Source organism: Cervus canadensis, chromosome 4 (genome assembly GCF_019320065.1).
Source record: "Cervus canadensis isolate Bull #8, Minnesota chromosome 4, ASM1932006v1, whole genome shotgun sequence".
In the NCBI taxonomy this organism is placed as follows: Eukaryota; Metazoa; Chordata; class Mammalia; order Artiodactyla; family Cervidae; genus Cervus; species Cervus canadensis.
Window position 1 is genome coordinate 16,065,048 of NC_057389.1, and position 20,089 is coordinate 16,085,136.

At 35.7% G+C, this 20,089-nt stretch overlaps 1 protein-coding gene across 11 annotated transcripts in view; it reads left to right on the top strand.

Annotated features, from left to right (window-relative positions):
• MCTP1 (multiple C2 and transmembrane domain containing 1) overlaps positions 1–20,089 on the top strand; it is a 558,463-nt gene that overhangs the window by 332,505 nt on the left and 205,869 nt on the right. For 4 of the 11 annotated variants that reach the window (XM_043464644.1, XM_043464640.1, XM_043464641.1 and 1 more), the window contains 4 exons: positions 5,465–5,524; positions 11,015–11,092; positions 16,922–17,092; positions 19,622–19,752. In XM_043464644.1, coding sequence (XP_043320579.1) covers positions 5,465–5,524; positions 11,015–11,092; positions 16,922–17,092; positions 19,622–19,752 — 440 coding nt within the window. The remainder of the gene's footprint in view (positions 1–5,464; positions 5,525–11,014; positions 11,093–16,921; positions 17,093–19,621; positions 19,753–20,089) is intronic. The other 7 variants (XM_043464651.1, XM_043464649.1, XM_043464646.1 and 4 more) reach the window with 3 other exon arrangements.

Here is a 20,089-nt window from a genome sequence, read left to right on the forward strand (position 1 = left end):
TTCCTTATTTGGAAGTTCTATAAAGTCAAACTCAGAATTAAGACTTCTGCAGTACAACAATAAACAAAGGGCAAATTGCATGAACATTTGTATTATAAAGGACTGTATTTTTATCTGAATTAATTATACTCTTAAAATTCATAATAAGTTTATTTAAAATAGAGAGATCATAATGCCAGTAAATATTGGATTATCCCATCAAAATACCTGGAGCCATAATTAAATTTTATATTGAGATGATTTTTTTTCTTGCTATTTCTGACAGTGTTTTCCCAGAGGGATAAAATATCATAAATTTTTATGTATTGTAATTCGTAACTACAGGGATTTGCTGTAACAAGAGCATTACATTTATTTGACCCCTCATGTTGAATTTTTAAAATGTTGGGAGTCCTTTGGGGAGAATCTGGATGAGCAGGCACAAAATGAAATGCCGAAATGTAACCTTAAGGAGAAAGTGGATTCTATGATGCCTCTGTTCTAGCTCTAAGATGTTTAATTGTTGGATCATAGATTGGCATTCACATTGCTAATGTGTGCTACTGAGTGAGCTTTCTGGACCCTTTCTGGACTGATCAAAGAGAGGGAACTGACATAACTTGACTCCAGGATGATGAAGTTTCGTTCACAGATTACCATGGCCTTTTAGTTCAAAGATTCATATGTATGTACATATAATGTATATCATCTAACATGTATATGTTAGATACAGATGTGTGTGTGTGTGTGTGTGTGTGTGTGTGTGGTTGTAGAATGTGACTGGGAGGAGATTTATTGGTTTTAAAGCCCCCAAAATGTCTACAATGAAATTATATCATAATTTTTTAAGGACTGGTTGACAAGCCCTGGTTGACAATGCATGTATTTATATATATATATATGTATGTGTTAGATATACATATGTGTGTGTGTGTATATATACACACACACATGTATGAGAAAAACTCCAGGTAAAATTTCTAAAAAGAATAAAAGACCAAGCAGGGCCAAGCTTCAGCTACAGAGTGGGTCCTTTGTGGAGCTGACATTGCCTCTCTCCCTTCAACAATATTTAAAAGGACAGTGGGCGTTGCAGAGGGATTATATTTATGTTTAAAGAGTATAAATGATATGAACATCTATTTGAGGAACCAAGAAAACAAGAAAATAGTGTTTCAGTGTGCGCTTCTACTGACTTCACATTCCTGTATTCACTGACATGTCGATAGGCTTAGTCAACTTGCTGGAGGTCTCTGAGAATCGTGGCTTTGGTAACTAGGTTGCAGTGTGACTAGGAAAGGCTATGAAAATTATTTACTTATGCGCGTACTCGCTTTTTACCTCTTAAATGCCCAAAGAAGTGGGCAAGGAGGTAAGAGGAAATTATGCATCTATAAAAACATGCTGTGTAATAATAATACTACCTGACTTGACTTTTACATCGGAATCTCATACTTCAAAACTTCCAATCTACTGTGAATGTTTTGAGTGTCATAGAATTACTGAACTAAAATAACATGCAATGTGTTTAAAGGCCTCTACAATTTAAGGCCAATAAAAGATATCACTTTTAATGAATTCAGTGGCTATTCTTGCTTGTCCAATGGCAAAGTCATTAAATCTTTCTATGATTTATTTTATATAGAAATAAATAGAAATATTATATTTATATATACTTGTATATATAAATATTTTACTATTAAGCATTAAATATATATAAATAGTTTCATTTAACATGAAACATATCATCATATTCATTTGTTGGAGAAAAATTGAACATTTAGTTTTATTTCTCTGAGAAAAAGAATACATCTTCAGCAGACAAATGGATAAGAAGCTGTGGTACATATACACAATGGAATATTACTCAGCCATTAAAAAGAATACATTTGAATCAGTTCTAATGAGATGGATAAAACTGGAGCCCATTATACAGAGTGAAGTAAGCCAGAAAGATAAACACCAATACAGTATATTAATGCATATATATGGAATTTAGAAAGATGGTAACGATAACCCTATATGCAAGACAGAAAAAGAGACACAGATGTATAGAACAGTCTTTTGGACTCTATGGGAGAAGGCGAGGGTGGGATGATCTGGGAGAACAGCATCAAGACATGTATATTATCAAGTGTGAAACAGATCGCCAGTCCAGGTTGGATGCATGAGACAAGTGCTCGGGGCTGGTGCACTGGGAAGACCCAGAGGGATGGGATGGGGAGGGAGGAGGGAGGGGGGTTCAGGATGGGGAACACATGTAAATCCATGGCTGATTCATGTCAATGTATGGCAAAATCCACTACAATATTGTAAAACAATTAGCCTCCAACTAATAAAAATAAATGAAAAAAAAAAGAATACATCTTCTAGATTGTTTAAATTAAAATCTCATTAACTTTTAGATTAATAGTAGGATTTTTTAATCCTTGAGGAGAAACTTCTTAGTATGCGTTGGGTTTTTTGGAGGCAAAAAAAAAGTAGATTTGAAAAAGATATTACCAATGGGTCTTGCTTCTTTAATAAATTAAAAAACTCAACAGAAATAGTTCAACAGTTCATCATTCAGAATAACTTCAATAATTTTCCTTTTATCTGCTTGACACCTATTGTTTTTGTTCTGTTTCCTTTTGTTGTTATTTTATAATTTTAGCATTTTAAAGTGGCACTTTCCTTCACTTACCAAAGTCTTGTCTTGGCAGAGACTGAAGTGTAACTAAATATCTATAATTAAGACTTAAGACAAGTCTTCTCTGGAATTCATAATGAGTTTACTCCACTTTTCTTGCCCTCCACAATAAAATCACCACTTTCTGTTTAGAACTCATTATTGTAAAACAGGTGTTTCATTATTATTGTTTTTTGTTATTGTTATTATTAGAAATTCTAGTGAAAAGAAGGTCTTGGCTAATCTATTGTGAATTTTATATTCATCAGAGGTATAAGTGACATAAGGGTCCACAGGAAAATTAACTTGTTTTATTTGAAAGCAAAACCTAAATTTACATGAGAATGCAGGTTGTAAAATCAAATATAGATTTTAGTTGGTGAATAATGACAGAAGTAATTAAACATGGCATAAAAAGCACAGCCCGGGGACTTCAGTGTGGATCCAAATGTGATGAGTATTTTGTTTCTCAAATTTTAACAGAGAAACCTAAGTTCTTAACCATAAAAATTTCTCCCTACCCGCACCAACTCATCAGTCTCATTTTGCTCTTTGCATACTAATCACATAATTAGGTCATTGTCCCTGATGTTCATCTGGAGAAGAAGAGAGAGTAGGAATTGGTGCAGTTTCAGTATTAGGTCACCTTAGACCACTTAGGCTTCCCTCATAACTTAGTTGGTAAAGAATCTGCCTGCAATGCAGGAGACACCGGTTGGATTCCTGGGCCGGGAAGATCCTCTGGAGAAGGGATAGGCTATCCACTCCAGTATTCTTGGGCTTCCCTTGTGGTTCAGCTGGTACAGAATCTGCCTAAGGGCTTCCCTAGGGGCTCAGATGGTAAAGAGTCTGCCTGCAATGCAGGAGACCCAGGTTTGATCCCTGTGTTGGGAAGATCCCCTGAAGAAGCGAATGGTTACTCACTCCAGTAGTCTTGCCCAGAGAATCCCATGGACAGAGGAGCCTGGTGGGCTGCAGTCAATGGGTTCACAAAGAGTTGGACACGACTGAGTGACTAACACTAGACCACCTGAACTTTAAATGAAGTAACAAGATTTTTAAGTGCTAAATGGTTGTCTTAGTTGTTGTGACTGCTGAGTCTAGAGCCAAGACTTTCACATTGATTTAAGTCACCTTAACACATTTTGCATTAAGAAAAAACTCAGTGTTAGCTGAATAACTTGTTACTGACTCTGGAGAAATGATTTTTGTCCGGAGCTTCAAGAAATAATTTCTTTAATATATTTTAAAATTTATCCACATTTTGTTTAGCAGGCTGCTTAATTAAAAGAGAGCTGGGAATCAAGGGGAAAAAAGAACTGGCAGTAGAATAGGACAACATGCTTCTTTTCCAGAAGCTACAATAGGATATTTTGAGTTAAACAGTAGCATAGCATCAAAGATTGATGTCATTGCTTCTAAGGTTTGTGCTCCAATGTTCAACTGTAAGTGTATTTTGTAAGGATTTTTCTAGAAACTGATATGACAGTGTGCTAAATATGGCAGTTGAGAACCAGTGCTATAAATGCAAATAATGTGTAACTCTTTAATGACGGTCAAACCATGTCTTAAACTCAAGACTTTTTCCTGATGACCTCTCAATTACTATGCTACCTGACCAAACCAGGTACAAGCAACTTAGGGAAATGTAATTAGTTTCATTAAGAAATAGATTTCATGTAAAAATCACAGGTAGAGTGCATAGATGATCTCTGATATAATTCTAAACTTAAATTATTCAAATTGCTGCACACCTTAAAGTATGTTAGTTCATTATTGCTTTCTGACATGATTTCTTGGAAGGATCACTTTGAAAGGAATATGTATCCTTAAGCAAATGTAATTCCAAGTAACTAACAGTCGATCAAATATTTATTGAACACCTTCTCTGCATAATCAGGTATCATGTGAGGTCCTGGGCCCTACCATCTTAGGTAATCATGTTAACACAAAATTGTGGAATAATCAAATAAATTACAAAACTGCCTTCTCTACATCAGTGTCAAAGGTTGATGCTTTCCCATAACTGTCATCAGTTTCCCATAAAGTTTAAAGGATGCATGCAATTTAGATGTTCTCTTTAAAAGTGGGGATTCTTGATTTCCTAAAATCTAAATTGGTTTCACTTTATAAAAGTCTGATAAGTAATAAAATGTCCAATATGAATCCGTTGCTTTGTTTCCAGCTAAATAGCCATCTTTCTTAGTATTCATTTATTTTAAAAATCATTTTAGGGAAGTTCCAATTAACTAAGTAATTTATATTATATATACGAAGTGTTATATCGTAAAACTAGGAAAATTTTGGTAAGGAATTCAGACAAAATTGACTAGGTACATGTTTATAAATAAGATTTGTGCTGTTGTTATTTTAAAATTCTCTGACAGTTTGTTATGTTAAATTATCTTGTTAAAAGGAACAGATAGTATCAGATTTATTTCTCAATTTTATTTTCTTATTTTTTTTTATTTCTCAATTTTAAACTATGTTTAAACAGTTCTACTTTCTAAAATAAAATGTTAGACTCAGATGCGTTAATAAACAACTAATAAAGAGGTAAGTAGATTCTTTTAAAATTACAGAAATAATCCTTTCTAAGCTTTACTACCACTGGATTAGATAAGAGCAAGACAGTTTAATTAAAATTAAAATTTTAAAAATGTAATTTATTCAAAAGAAGAAAATTTACAGTTCATAAACATCCAAAGTGTCTTTAGGATATATCATTTTAAGGTTTTTACTTGTCTTAATTTTGATGAGTTAATCAAGTATGCTCAAAACACCTCAAAATTTAGCTAAATATTTGTTTATTTTTAGGAACTCTCAGAAAAAGAAGTGCTTGGATCTTATTTCTCTGTGAAGTCTTTCTTTTGGAGGGTAATGTCTAAATCCTTTATATTAGTATTCTTGACTTTTGGTTCTGATTATAGTAATTTGGAAGTTCAATGTGAATTAAGAAATTCACTTTTTAAAATAGACTATTTTAAAGAGAGATGTATTCATTTGCCTTTTTTTATTAACTCTTATTCTGTCATTTAGGTGACTCTTTTATTCTTCACTTGTAAAAACTAAGAACTTCATATATTTAACATATTGCTTTGAAGTCAGTTCCTAGTGGGCCCAGATTTATCCCAAATTCTTAACAATTAGAGATCCACAGATCTTTCAGGAATATGCGGCATTGTCTAGAGAGTCGATAAAGATGCTTTTCCTCTTCTTAAAAAATCTTCCATCTATTTGGGGGAAATAATTATATTACAGTGATCTTGTACTATATACATACTAGATAATGAGTGTTCTTTCTTTGGAAAGAAAACCCTGTGAATTAGAAAACAGCAACTCTGCTTTTGATTTAAATTAACCAAAAAAATTCCACAAAGAATTTTTTTTAATGCTTTTGCCATTTAATTTATTTACACTTTCATGATTTAAACATAATGAGCTCTTGTCATCCTTTTTCTCTGTTATAATTCTGCATTGTGCAAGGCACGGCTTATTACTAATGAACTTACAGCTTTGCCTTCAAGAGTTTCCCTCTTTCTTGAAAAATTCATACTTGGTACGTGATTACCTAGTAATAGATATTGCAGTGAAAATGCTACTCTTGCAGGACTTTGCCATTTTCTTTTCTTGGTTCTTAAACCTGCTCATGACTGAAAGCTACCCTTCTCCTTTTAGAGTTTTAAGATTTGTTGCGGTGTCTCTGTGAAGCAGACAGGCAGGTCCTAGATTAAGTCATGCAGTGACTTGACCATTGAGCAAGTAAAACCAATACCTGTTTATCTTCTACCTCCTCCCCACACACTTCTTTTTCCAGTCTTGTATTTGCATGAGCTTATTTTAATTATTATAGCTTCTTCATTTCCTTTCAGTCTACTGATGACTGCCTTCACTGGTGTTATTCTGTATTGCCGGCAAAATAATAATGTTTCCTCTTATATGTTCATACATTATCCATGAAGACACAGAGTGACTGTTTTTAGAATTACCCCATTACCTTAAATGGAAAATAGCTTTCGGCAAAAATTTTTTCTCCGTTTTCCTAAGACCCACAATTATGGTGAGCTCATACGGTACACACCTTTGCCAAGAAAACAGAATTCAGGGGTGTTCAGCGTTTGTTCTGTGGGCAGCAGACGTACAGAATGATCATCATGAAGACTTGCAGCAGGACCACCTCTGTAAGCACTGCTCTCTAAGGGTTTCCCTTTCAAATGACTTTCTCAGCATCTTTTCACTTTCTACTTCCAAATTAGTCTTCTACTTATCAGTACTTTCCATTTGGTTGTATCCATCTTTAAGTATTCTTCACTAACCTTTCTCATCTCTTAATCTGCCGTATTTTAGAATATCAAATACGCGAATTTAAAAGATAACATTTTTACATCTGCAGTACAGTGATCTACTGTCTTTTTTCTGAGCGTATACTGAGCTACAAACAAATGGAGTCATAAAAGCAGAACCTTGAGAGGTCATTTATGTTACCAGGGAGCCAACTAAGGCCCAGAGAAATGGTGTTGTTGCCCTGAAGTGCCTCAATGATATGATCAAGACAAATATTTCTCTCCTTCTGAATGTCAGAGAAATAAATATTTTGGTGAAGACTTAAAGCAGCAGAGTTCTTTTGGGGCTGATGAATAGAGATTCAGCATATAGATAGAGCTGCCCCCTAGTTAATCTCCATTCACAGCCTTTCAAATCCTTCTTGCATTATGTGACCCTTCTTCTGTGATCTGATCCACGAAGGGATGGATGTGTTTGAGGGCTATGATGTTGCTGTGTTTGAGGTTCCATCTCACAAAATCAGTGACCAAGTCTGCTTTGAGTGAGTGTGATCTTTCATATTCTTATTCAAAGTCACTCTTATAACTGACCTCATTGCTCTTTGTGCGAGCAATGTTTGTATTCTGATGAACTTTTGGAAAGGATCTGTATAAAAAGAGGTTTCCCATAATATCTTCAGACATGCAGGAATCCTAAACAGCTCAGATAAAATCTTATATGAAGAGTGTATGTGTGCTTTGGGAGTTAAAAAGAAAGTGATATGAAAAAAATTATCAGCTTATTTATTATATAAGGATTAATACTTTGTCCAGGAGATGGTACCTGAATTACACTGAGTGAACCTGAATCCTGGGGAGAACTGGCTCAACAATGTCATAGCTACTTGCTATATCTTAATTTCCTTGAGAGCAGAATAATGGAGAGAAAAAAGTGAAGTGATATGAGGATATTCTAATTTTTCCAAAAGCATGTCATTTATAATTTATCAAAACACGGTATCTGAGCACACAAAACATTAAGCAATGGGTATGGCAATTACCAAGTTTCTCATGAAAGGAATAAAAATATGTGAAACCAATTGGATTGCTCTAAGTCAGGATTTCATTAAAGACATTTAACTTCCCATTAAAGGATGGTAATTCAGTGCAGTTCTTTCAAATATTTAGTACATTTAAGTTTCTTCCCAGTTATTTCCACTGATTAGACGTTTAGATTCTGATGACTGAGAGCTAATTAAACAATCCTTCTTATGAGAGCATTACAGTGAATTAAAGAGAGATTTTAATATTGTTTAAATGGAGAAGGCTGGGCTATGCCAAGATGCCTCATATAAAAAATGGAGAAATGGATCATAATATGAAATGAGTAAAAAAAAGTGCATAGGCTACAGAACAATTCAGAGTTAGTCAGAGTGCTACTTTATGGTAGGGTCAAACAAAAGTTTGGTGGAAGGAAGACCCTGCAGACCAAGGAGAAGAGGTATTGAGGCATTTGCTTTGTAAAACATGAATGTGATCCTGTGCAAAAGTGCTTACATCCTGAACAACTCAATATATGACATACCCAGGAAAAGTTCAAGTATTATTTCTATCAATAGGTATGACAATAAGGCCCTTAGGGAAAAAATGAACTTTTAGTTAAAAACCTCAAAAAAATGTCTCTCTAAATCAAATACAAGACTCATTATTTCTTTCCCATACCACTGATGGATATTTACAGATTACTTTAGCAAACCTACAAGGTTACAACTTACATGATGCTTTTCTATTTGTATATATTTTGAGCAAATACAGTAAAAGCTTAAGATCTTTTTTTTTTTTTTTTTTTGGCCACAGTTAAGTTTAGAAAGGGTAGTTAAAACATCTGAAGTAAACAGAAATACCTTCCTGACAACATAAATTGAATCAAGAAGCAATAGACATAGGAAAGAAAGTTTACGGATAAAAACCTGAAGAATCTCTCTAAGGATTATAGCACCAGTGAATCATCTTCTAAGAAAAAAAGGGATCGAAACTTTATTATTAGATGAGACACTTCAGACCAGGCTGGACAAAGCGCTGGGAGGGTTTCCTGTAAAGGCAATCCTCCTTTGAGAGGGTGGATGGACCGTAGAACAAATCTACTTGTTGGACTTCATCATCCAGGTGCAATTCACTGGAATAAACTCAGCAGGAAAAGGGAAAGATAGAAAATGCCTGTGCCTGGGGTGAGCTCATAATTGCTCCACACTCCAAGCTTTGCAGCACAAAACAGTCATTCCAGGCTGTCATTATCTCTTCTTTGTAGTGTCTTGTGGATCATTTGATTAAATAAAGGCATGTGCACCTCTGTGCTGAAAATAGAGGCAAGGGCTGTCTGCACATACAACCATTGTAAAGACACAGGCTATGTCTTTCACTCCAGTTTCATAGTATCTGGGTCTCATTTAGAAGGATTAGATTTCACACAGGTTTAAAAAAAAATCCAGGATAACAAAAGCCAAGGATTATTTGCACACAACAGGGAGAAGATTGGTACGACTGAGTGTCCCTTTAGCCACATGTTAAGTCTAAATAGACTTTTTTGGTTTGGTTCTTGATTTAATCAGGATCTAGAATAATAGGAATTTTATTATTAGTGATCCAATTTTTTTTTTATTAGTTGGAGGCTAATTACTTAACAACATTTCAGTGGGTTTTGTCATGCATTGATATGAATCAGCCATAAAGTTACACGTATTCCCCATCCCGATCCCCCCTCCCACCTCCCTCTCCACCCGATTCCTCTGGGTCTTCAGAATTAGTCAACTTTATTCATGAAAATTGGAATTTAGAGATATTCTTAATTTATATACAAAACTCTACAACTTCACCACCTTTTTAATGAGACTATAATTTGTGATGGAGTGCGGCTAACTCTCAACTGCTTTTGCTTAACAACATATGCTAGAGTTATCACCTCTCGAAATTTTTTTCTTTCTTTAAGCCCTTGATTAGCCCTTCTTAATAACCTATACCCAAGGATGTATTTCATCTAAATATAAGTCAAAGTGTTTCAACAAATCCTATAAAAATTAAACACATTTTTGAGTTGAACTTATAAGACTCTGTCCAAAAATTGAGCTGTAGTAGGAAAAATAAAAAATTAATTATCAGCAATTCCAAATTAAAATTGCTGCTTTGCCAATCTTTAGTCATTTGGCATTAGGTAGGGTATTTATCTTCTCTGTACCTCAGTTTCTGTATCTTAAAAATACTTGTCATGAAAAACACTAGATTGTGAAAACTCCAGCACTTAATAGCTGCTCAATACATTTTGATTTCTTTGTGTGAACTAACCTAATTCAGTCTTCCTTGTTGATATTAGTAAAGCTGATGACTCTTATCATAATACTTTCCAGCTGCTGTAGAATTCATATAATAGAAACTTTTAGCTCCGCCATTATAATTTCTTTCCATTTGTTCTTGTTCAGCTTTATCTTTTTTATCCACCTCTTGTTGGTCTTGGTCTTGGTAGTGAAGGGAACTTCGGGTTTGTTTTTTTTAGTAGCAAAGACAGCAAAGATAAGTGTTACAGGGGGCAAAATTTCTGTTACTTTAGAAATATCTCTTTAAATGTTAAAAGAGATTCACACATGGGATGCAGGTACTATGATCATAATTATTGCCTGTCCATGCAACATTTATTCTCCTGGAACTTTATCACCATTTTGACATTGGAAACAGCCTCCAAAACTTTGAAGGCAACAGACTTGGGGAAATTATTTTTTCTATGACTTCTCCCGCTCGACTTCTTTTCTCTGCTATACCTGTTAACAAAACCCTGAAACCACTCAAGCAGGATCTATCACCGTATAATCTGTCCTTTATTTGCTTGACCATTACAGTGTTATGTTACTAAAGAAAATGGTGGCTGGAAACTACCGTTGCCCTGGCATTTGTCTTCATTGTGCTAGGAGACATTTTCTGACAGTGACTTGAGATGCAAATACATATTTCTTTCCAATAAGTTTTTGCTGGAGTGATGCTAAACTCTGATTGACATGAGGTGTTGAGAGTTGCCCAAAGATTTCCCCTATGGCTCTGATCGTTCATTTCCATCCAGACAGGCGGCAGGCCTGCTCTTCCTGTCCTGGGCTTCTGCAGATCAGAGCTTCAGAGTGCTCATTACCAAAATGCACAAGTAAGTTCAACCAGTTGGTTTTTTTTTTTTTTCTTCAGAGCTTGCATGAGCTGTGAACTCTCATGGCTGACTTACTCTTCTGAAAACCATCCCCTATCCTAACATCTTTTATGTGTATGAAAAGGGATTGAAATCTTGAATTCATTTTCAAGGCATAATGTACATAAACTAATATTCTGTTTAAATGCCAGCTCACTAATTCTAAAATCTTGCTTACATGTCATTGACTAATTACTTCAGATTTTGAAATTTAGATTGTCACCTGGTAACTTGATATTCTTTATTAAATATGAACTTGGATGGATATTCCTTAAAGAATGTGCAATTTCACTGCACAGGAGAATCACATGAAGTGCTGCCCAAAAGAACTGAATCCCATCCAGGAGGATCAGGCCTGGTGATTTCAGCAAACTGCCCACAAAGACTTGGGAATTACTGCTTTCAAGGTTCAACAAGTGCTTTTTCCTTTTACAGAATTGGTTCTTTGCTTCGAAGCTGGGTTGATTTTCCTTTTTATTCTTCCTTCCCTTTTGCTTTCCCTCCTCTAATAGAGTCCTATTTCAATAAGGATGTAGTTGAAAACATTATCTTAGATGACTAAGTACGCACTGTAATATGTTAATTTTGCTGAGCGGTTTCTTAGATGTATTTAACATTCCTTGTCCTTTAGGTGCTCAATGAGTAATTTTTGGTTGACTGGTTATCAGTCACTCAGTTAATATGTATTATTTAGATATATCCTATTAGAAAAATTATTAGCAAAGGAAATAATAAATGAACCACATAATTTTTCAGTGGCTTCCTACTTTTCTCTTTAAATGCTCCAAATATCCAGACCAATGTGCTTTCCTAATTGGTAAATTTAGAAGCAGGACTAAAGAAGGACTTTAATTAGTATATATAGCATCCATGTCAGAGAATGGATGTCTGCAATTATAGTACTTAACAGTAGTTGTTAGAACATAGGAGAATCCCAGTGCACATGTACCTTAGAACTTTAAAATGGGAGGGGGCTGTTCTCACACTTGAGTGGGCATCAGAACCCCCTCCAGTGAGGACTGGTTAAACCAGAGCAGTGGGCCCCACCCCCAGAGCTGATGGTTCCATTGTTCTGGGATGGGACTAAAGGATCTGAGTTTCTAACAAGGTCCTGGGTGGCACTGATGCCATTGGTCTGTGGACCACACTTGGAGAACTTTGCTGTATGGAAGAAGGAAGCTTAAAACAGAGAAGCAAATGATTCAGAAGCTATCACAGGGAGTATTAAAGCTACTGCTTTTTAAAATTTGCTTGTTTTAGTTGTAGCTTTCCACTTGTTCCCCAATGAACAAAGTTCCCCTGAAACTTTGATGTAAAAAGTCAACAAAAGTAACAACTATCTTGAGTGGATAAAATCTTTGTTTATGGAATGTACTTTTTAACATTCAGGCCCCCAACACAGCCCCCTGACCACCCCATCAGACACACAGAGAGTGGTGCTCTTAGTCCATCAGGGTCTAGTGTATAGTCTAGGATCCATAGGTAAGAAAACTGAGGTCCAGAGAGGGAGGAACGTGCCCAAGTCACATAGTCAGAAATTGCTAGGAAGATGCAAGTAGACATTTGTGCTAAGCCCTTGTCTCTTTTCCTACTAGTAGCCTAAGTTTAAATTCTTAAAGAGGTGGGAATACCAGATCACCTTACCTGCCTCCTGAGAAACCTGTATGCAGGTCAAGAAGCAACAGTTAGAACCAGACACAGAACAACGGACTGGTTTGGTATTGGGAAAGGAGTATGCCAAGGCTGTATATTGTCACCCTGCTTATTTCACTTATATTCAGAGTATATCATGAGAAATGCCATGCTGGATGAAGCACAAGCTGGAATCAAGATTGCCGGGAGAAATATCAATAACCTCAGATAAGCAGATGACACCACCTTTATGGTAGAAAGTGAAGAGGAACTAAAGAGCCTCTTGATGAAAGTGAAAGAGGAGAGTGAAAAAGCTGGCTTAAAGCTCAACATTCAAAAAATAAGATCATGACATCCAGTCTCATCACTTTATGGCAAATAGATGCAGAAATAATGGAAACAGTGACAAACATTATTTTCTTCGGCTCCAAAATCACTACAGATGGTTACTGCAGCCATGAAATTTAAGGACACTTGCTCCTTGGGAGAAAAGCACTGACAAACCTAGACAGCGTATTAAAAAGCAGAGACATTTTAATACATGCCAACAAAGTTCTGTGTAGTCAAAGCCGTGGTTTTTCCAGTAGTCATGTATGCATGTGAAAGTTGGACCATAAAGAAGGCTGAGTGCCAAAGAATTGATGCTTTTGAACTGTGGTATTTGAGAAGACTCGTGAGAGTCCCTTGTACTGCAAAGAGATCAAACCAGTCAATCCTAAAGGAAATCAATACTGAATACTCTTTGGAAGGACTAATGCTAAAGCTCTGATACTTTGACCACCTGATGAAAAAAGCTGACTCATTGAAAAAGACCCTGTTGCTGGGAAAGATTGAAAGCAGGAGGAGAAGGGGATGACAGAGGACAAGATGGTTGGATGGCATCTCCAACTCAATGGACATGAGTTTGAGCAGGCTCCAGGACATGGTGAAGGAACAGGGAAGCCTGGTGTGCTGCAGTCTGTGGGGTCGCAAAGAGTCAGACATGACGGAGTGGCTGAACAACAACAAAGCCTAAGTTTACATCCTCCCTCTTCACCTTGTAATTTTATTTCAAGTTCCTATTATTCAAATATAGGGTAAATATTTACCTGTTTTATGACTATGTGTACATAGCTGCTTAGTCATGCCCAACTCTTACAACCCCGTGGACTGTAGCCCGCCAGGCTCCTTTGTCCATGGGAATCTCCAGGCAAGGATACTGGAGTGGGTTGCCATTTCCTGCTCCAGGAAATCTTCCTGACCCAGGAATCGAACCCGGGTCTCCTGCATTGCAGGCACACTCTTTACTGACTGAGCTATGAGGGAAGCCCCTTTATGACCAGGCAGTTAGTCAAATCACAGCTAAATTACAAAGTCTCTATTTAGAAAATAACCATTTAATAAAATACATATTGAAAAAATCACTTTAAAAATGATATTAGGTTAGTATGTCTTTAGACCTCCCCACTTTAACTTTTTACACAGGTCACTTTAATTTGCACTTTCATTAGCCCTGTTTTTGTTAAGAAATTGTCTCCCTCCTCTGCCCCTTAGCTTCTCAAGTCATTTTAGGAATGTTCCTCCAGGTTGTAGAAGCGCATTTGCTAATAACTAGTGGCACTAGTTAAAGCCTCCATGAAGTTCATTCTGTTTCTGTGAAAGCATGATGAATTGTATGGAAAGCATTTCTTCTCATCTTAAAAGATTCTTGTTCTCATGTGAAAAATGGGGAGGAGGAGCATGCAAGCAAGTGTTTCAGACATAGTACCATTTAAGAACCTAACTTAGCATTGCTAACCAGAGTTGCTTTGTAACCTGGATTGTACCCGGCTATTATTTGACAATTGCTGCGTATGATTTGTGCTACTAGAGTGTGTGGGAAATGTCCTGAGTATATCCATCTGCAAGCTGGACCATTGTAAGTATGAATACATGTGCTCATATGGCAGAGAAGTTGAAAGTGTAGACCGGAATGTTGTTCCAAATGTAATCAACTCACCTTTACTGGAGAGCACCATTTAGTAACAATATATTTAAATCATGATTACTTTTAAATCTTGGGGAGAGTCTCTGCCCTAAAGACAAATATTGGAAGAAGCTCAGGAATAAAGGTCAGAAATACCGGCTCTAGTCACATATCAATCATTTATTAGGCCAACCACTCTGAGCCTCAAATCCCTCTTCAGTAAAGTGAAAATAGTAGTACTTGCCTTTCTGCTTCATAGACTCTTAGTGGAAACCATATTATATAATGTATATATATATATATATATATATATATGCACTTTCAAATTCTAAAGCTCTATATAAATAAATAGTTTTTAACCGCTTGGTCTTTGCTCAAATAATTGTTTCTTCTTACCTGTCAAAAGTTTGTTTCCTTCTTTGCTACTAATACTCCTTAACAAAAATTTCATTCCCTGAGTTGACAACTTGATTCTCTAGAGTCTGCTGTGGTCTCAGTAGCAGCATAAATAGAGAGATAGAGAAATAGACAGACAGACACTAAAATTGATTGCTGCATTATATAAAATAAGTAGCATGAAATCTTAGAATAAAAGAAAACTTGAAGATTATTTGGTGGTGTGAATTCTGAACAGTTATTTTAACCTGAGAAATCCTTGGTTCAAACAAAATCGATGAGGAAACCCAATGGATAAATCGGATGGGGGCAGAGGGACTTCACTGAAGTGGGGTATGGAGTCCCGTGGAAGGTACGGGTGCTCCATGTAACCTTGGTTTCTCTTCAGAACACAGGTGACATTGTTCCTGGGCTCGTGGAGGTGAGGGATGTATGTTAATATTAATAAGGCAGAGCCACCAAGCAGAGTTGTTCAGACTTTACTGGTCACCAGGATAGGGAAATATACAATGTGATTTAGAAAGATTTCCATGGAAATGTTCAAAATTAAAAGTATTATCTTTTGAAGAATGTAGTTTTCATTTTCCTATTAAGCATCCTAAAATGCATGACTTCTGATGATAAATAAAAATGGCTATGGCATGCTACAGCATAGGGAAAAAGTAAAAATTCAGAGTGGGAGGGAAATTATACAAAATAAACTATAACTTTAATGTAGAAGGAATTAAGCCAAAAGTAGAGATAATCCATAATTTAGTGGAGTACTTTGAGGTTGGGAGAGACATTGAATTTCTTCATGAAATGACTGTAAGTGAAGAAAATGTGCTTGACAACATGAAAAAAATAGCAAATTTTATGATACTTCCTGGTTTTGAATCCAGATTGAAAAGGTCTTTAATATTTTAGCTACTTTTTCTGGTTTGTTTTCTATGCTGTTTAGTTCAAAGAGATTGTGTAGCCATTTTTAGACTTGCTGATTTTTAAACTCTTTGAATTTGTTCCACTGATGTGAATAGTGTGACTTAGAATTGAGCAATTGAAAATTATTAAAGAAAATGTTCAAATGCTAAAGTAGTAAATAAATCCAGAGACATATACCTGCCAATATAAATCACATAAGTAATTTTAAAATTTTGTAATACAAGTTTAAGACATAAGCAAGACATCTTAGGAGGAATATTGAGTTTATTCTGCTCTATGATACCTTAACTTTTTAGTGAGCTGAAACTCAGTTATCTTATACTGTAGAAATAAAAAAAGCTTTTAAATTGTTTGAATAGAACTTAAAACTAACCTTAGAACTAAAAACCACCTGTAAAATCCATTTGTAAGATGAAAAAATAGATTTTAAAAAATCACTACTGACAATTGCTAGCTGTGTTTATTACAATTTTTCATAATAAAAATTTTGAAGCAGCTGAGACAGAAAAAAGCTGCTACCAATTAAAAATTATATATCACCGTGTGGGTGAGGCCTTTTATATTTATATATTTATACATATTTAAACACAAGCATATTAAACACATGTCCAAATATTCTTCAATAGTCTTCAAGCATCTGCGTGTAATTTTGAGTTGAAAAACTAGACTTTATTTTGAGCACACACCTCTTTTACACAGCCATCTTAAATTTATGAGATGACCATTTCATCATTAATTATATAATTGTTAAATAATAATCTATTAATTATTTTTAATTTCAAAAACCTGTAACTGCCTATTTTTTTATTTTTGAAAAACTATAGGAAAGGGTCATGTCAAATGTGGTGTTTTGGTTTAAAGCACAATAAGCTAATTCTGTTTTCCTTCGCCACAAGTTTCAGACTCAAAGTTTACGCCTGTCAGACGTACACAGAAAGTCACACCTTTGGAGAGGAATCGTCAGCATCACATTGATTGAAGGGCGAGACCTTAAGGCGATGGATTCAAACGGGTTGAGTGACCCCTATGTGAAGTTCCGACTTGGGCATCAAAAGTACAAGAGCAAGGTGACCTATCTCTTTTGTGTTCCCCTCAGTGCTTGGAAGGCAGTGGTTAATAGCCACACTCTTTGAGACATGAAAACACTGGACACTTTGTAATGCTTTACAGAACTGCTTTTGAACAAGTTATGTCAGGAAACAGGATCAGCAATTGTATTGCATTTCTTTTTGTGCTATGTGACCTTTGGTAAACTGTTTCTCTATGTCTCAATTTCTTCATCTATCACACAGAATAATAGTAGAAAGTATCTCTTGAAAAAATGAAAATAAAAACGGCTGAAGCAAGCCCAAGTCAATGCCTGGAGCATAACATGCTCAGAGAGTGTTGGCCATACCTGATCCTAGTACACAAACTACAAATAGCTTTATTTGACGTGCAGTAAAAATCTTCATGCAGGACTCTGGACCATTTTATTCAAACTGACTTACACTGATGAAGATGGCACAGTTTTAAAATTTTATTCAGAAATCAAAGGACCGAGTTTCTGCTGCCACCACAGCAAAGTTGCTTTGCCTCTCCAGACTTCCATTTCCTTATCTGTGAGATGAGAATGAAAATAATGCCTACCTAATAAAGTTATTGCAAAGATGGAATACTATATGTCAAGTATGTAAAGGGTTTAAAACATTGCTTTGCCCAAATAAATAATCAACTGTAGTAGCTGAAGGAAGGGGAAGAGCAAACACATTGTGTAATAACACATATTATTAGTAATAGCATATTAAATAATCATATTATTAACAGAAGTAGTAATAAGTAAAGGTCATAGTAGTCTATATGTGACAGTTATATTTATCTGGGTTATATCTAAACACAACCCCTTGAATGATCAGCTTCTCTGGCTAGTATGCATTGATAGCTTGGGATAATTGATTACATCCATCTTGTATTAAAAATCACATTCTCCTTTGGGACTATCTTCACCTTCACATCACAATTTTTGTGAACTTTCTATCAACAGCCTGCCCAGGCTCATTTTGGCCCAGGGACTTCTCACCAGTAACATAGGTAGTTAGAAATACCACAGAGTGATTTGTTAGCAGGCTGATGGGTTACCTTGTTGAATGTCCACACTGAAGGGGAAGACATCACCTCTGACCTATGGGAAATCATATGGAGAAGACAATCCTAACAAATCTGAAAGCCTAGGCTTTTTTTGGGCCAAACAAGTAAAACAGTCCACTCCCCCCAAAACTGTAGGAGTTCATCTGAACCCAATTATGAAACATTTGAATTATCATAGTATCCATCCAGTGTCATCTTTTTTTTTTTTCTGCATTGGGCTTAATCATAACACTTTAAAGAAAGTACTGACTCCCCAAAATAGATACCTATGACCACTTCCATCTTGTCCTTTATCAATTAACATTATTTCCGTGTTCTTATAGGCTTAAAACATGACTTATTTTTATAGTTATGCTCTTTAGATGTGAAATATGAAACCCAGCTATGGACATGTGTCTCTCTCTGCTCTTTCTATCCATGATGTATTGCAGATTAATTTCAGATTATGAACTTTAAAAATTGTGATTCATTTGCATTACCTCTGCACATAACATACTTCATTGCTTTCAAAGTCTTTACATCTGAAGATCTGTCTCTCATACATTAAAAAGAGAAAAGGCCACTACAGGCCCTCCTGCTAAAAAGAAAGAATAGAGAAACAAATATGAATGAATATTGTCCAGCCCAATGGTGAGTGAAATTTTAAAACACATCAGTATGGGTCACTTTATTCATTGATTCCTAGGTGTCTATCTAAATACTTGAAGGTACAAAATTGCATATCAGATATCCTTCTTGTATATATGACATGGAGATTATACACACACATACACACGCACACTCATATTAATTCAGAAGCATTTTTGGCATAGTGCTTTGGGGAAAGAGTTCTGAAACTCTAATCAAAGACTTGAGTTATAGTCTAGCTATTAAAACTTAATGACTGTGCCCTCACTTAAACTTCAGGACTTGGTTTCTCCATGTATAAAATGGGGATGATACATCAGTGCTGTCGTTCTAAGGAAAAAGTTTGCCTGGCCGCCGAAAACTTACTTTTCCCCCCTCCTGCAGAAGTTCATTGTCTGTTTTCTTCTATTCAGTTCGAATTCTATGTGAGAGGGAAGTAAGGGGGGATAAAAGGAACTCTAAAAATCCTCATCTCCCTTTACTATAAGATCACAGACTTTGAGTTATATCTTCATGCATTAACTGGTTATGTAAAACAGGTGCTATTATCTGAGTGAGCTACTTCACTTAGAGACTGTTTGCCTTTTCTATAATTCATATCTCTCATCTGCTGTTCACTGTGAGGAGAAGGTGTCTCTTGGCCTTTAGGACATGTCCTTTTGGGTTCTTTCAGACCATATGCAGTAAAAATGCTGACATCTAATGACTTCCATCATTTCTGGAAGCTCTTATTCAAATCTCACATGCTTTTCTGGGAAGTACCTGAAGTTTGATTTATGTCTCAGGTTGCATTTTTTAAGACTGATGTTGATGAGATAGTAATAACATTTTGGTTTTTGCAGATTATGCCAAAAACATTGAATCCTCAGTGGAGGGAACAATTTGATTTTCATCTCTATGAAGAAAGAGGCGGCATCATTGATATCACTGCCTGGGACAAAGACGCTGGGAAAAGGGACGACTTTATCGGCAGGTTTGTGCAATTTGGTATTTTTGGTTCACCCTAGAGAGGGTAAGTTTTTAAAAAAGAAAATTTATTCTAAGTCTGGTATTATAACTGATCTTTACTGTTTCGAAGCAAGGGATCTTACCATGGGAAAGCAAGGCTTGGGTGAACTGAAAAATAGATTTTAAAGACTGACCAGTAGGTGGCGGTTTTGACCAGTTGATGGACAGGCTACTTGAATTTGATATCCAGAAATTTCCTCCCGATGTTGAGGACATTGTGCATGAACATTACAGGAGTTGAGAAAGAGGAATCTCCTTTGATGTACAATGCTTAAAAGGAACAAAGAGCATATTCATAGTGT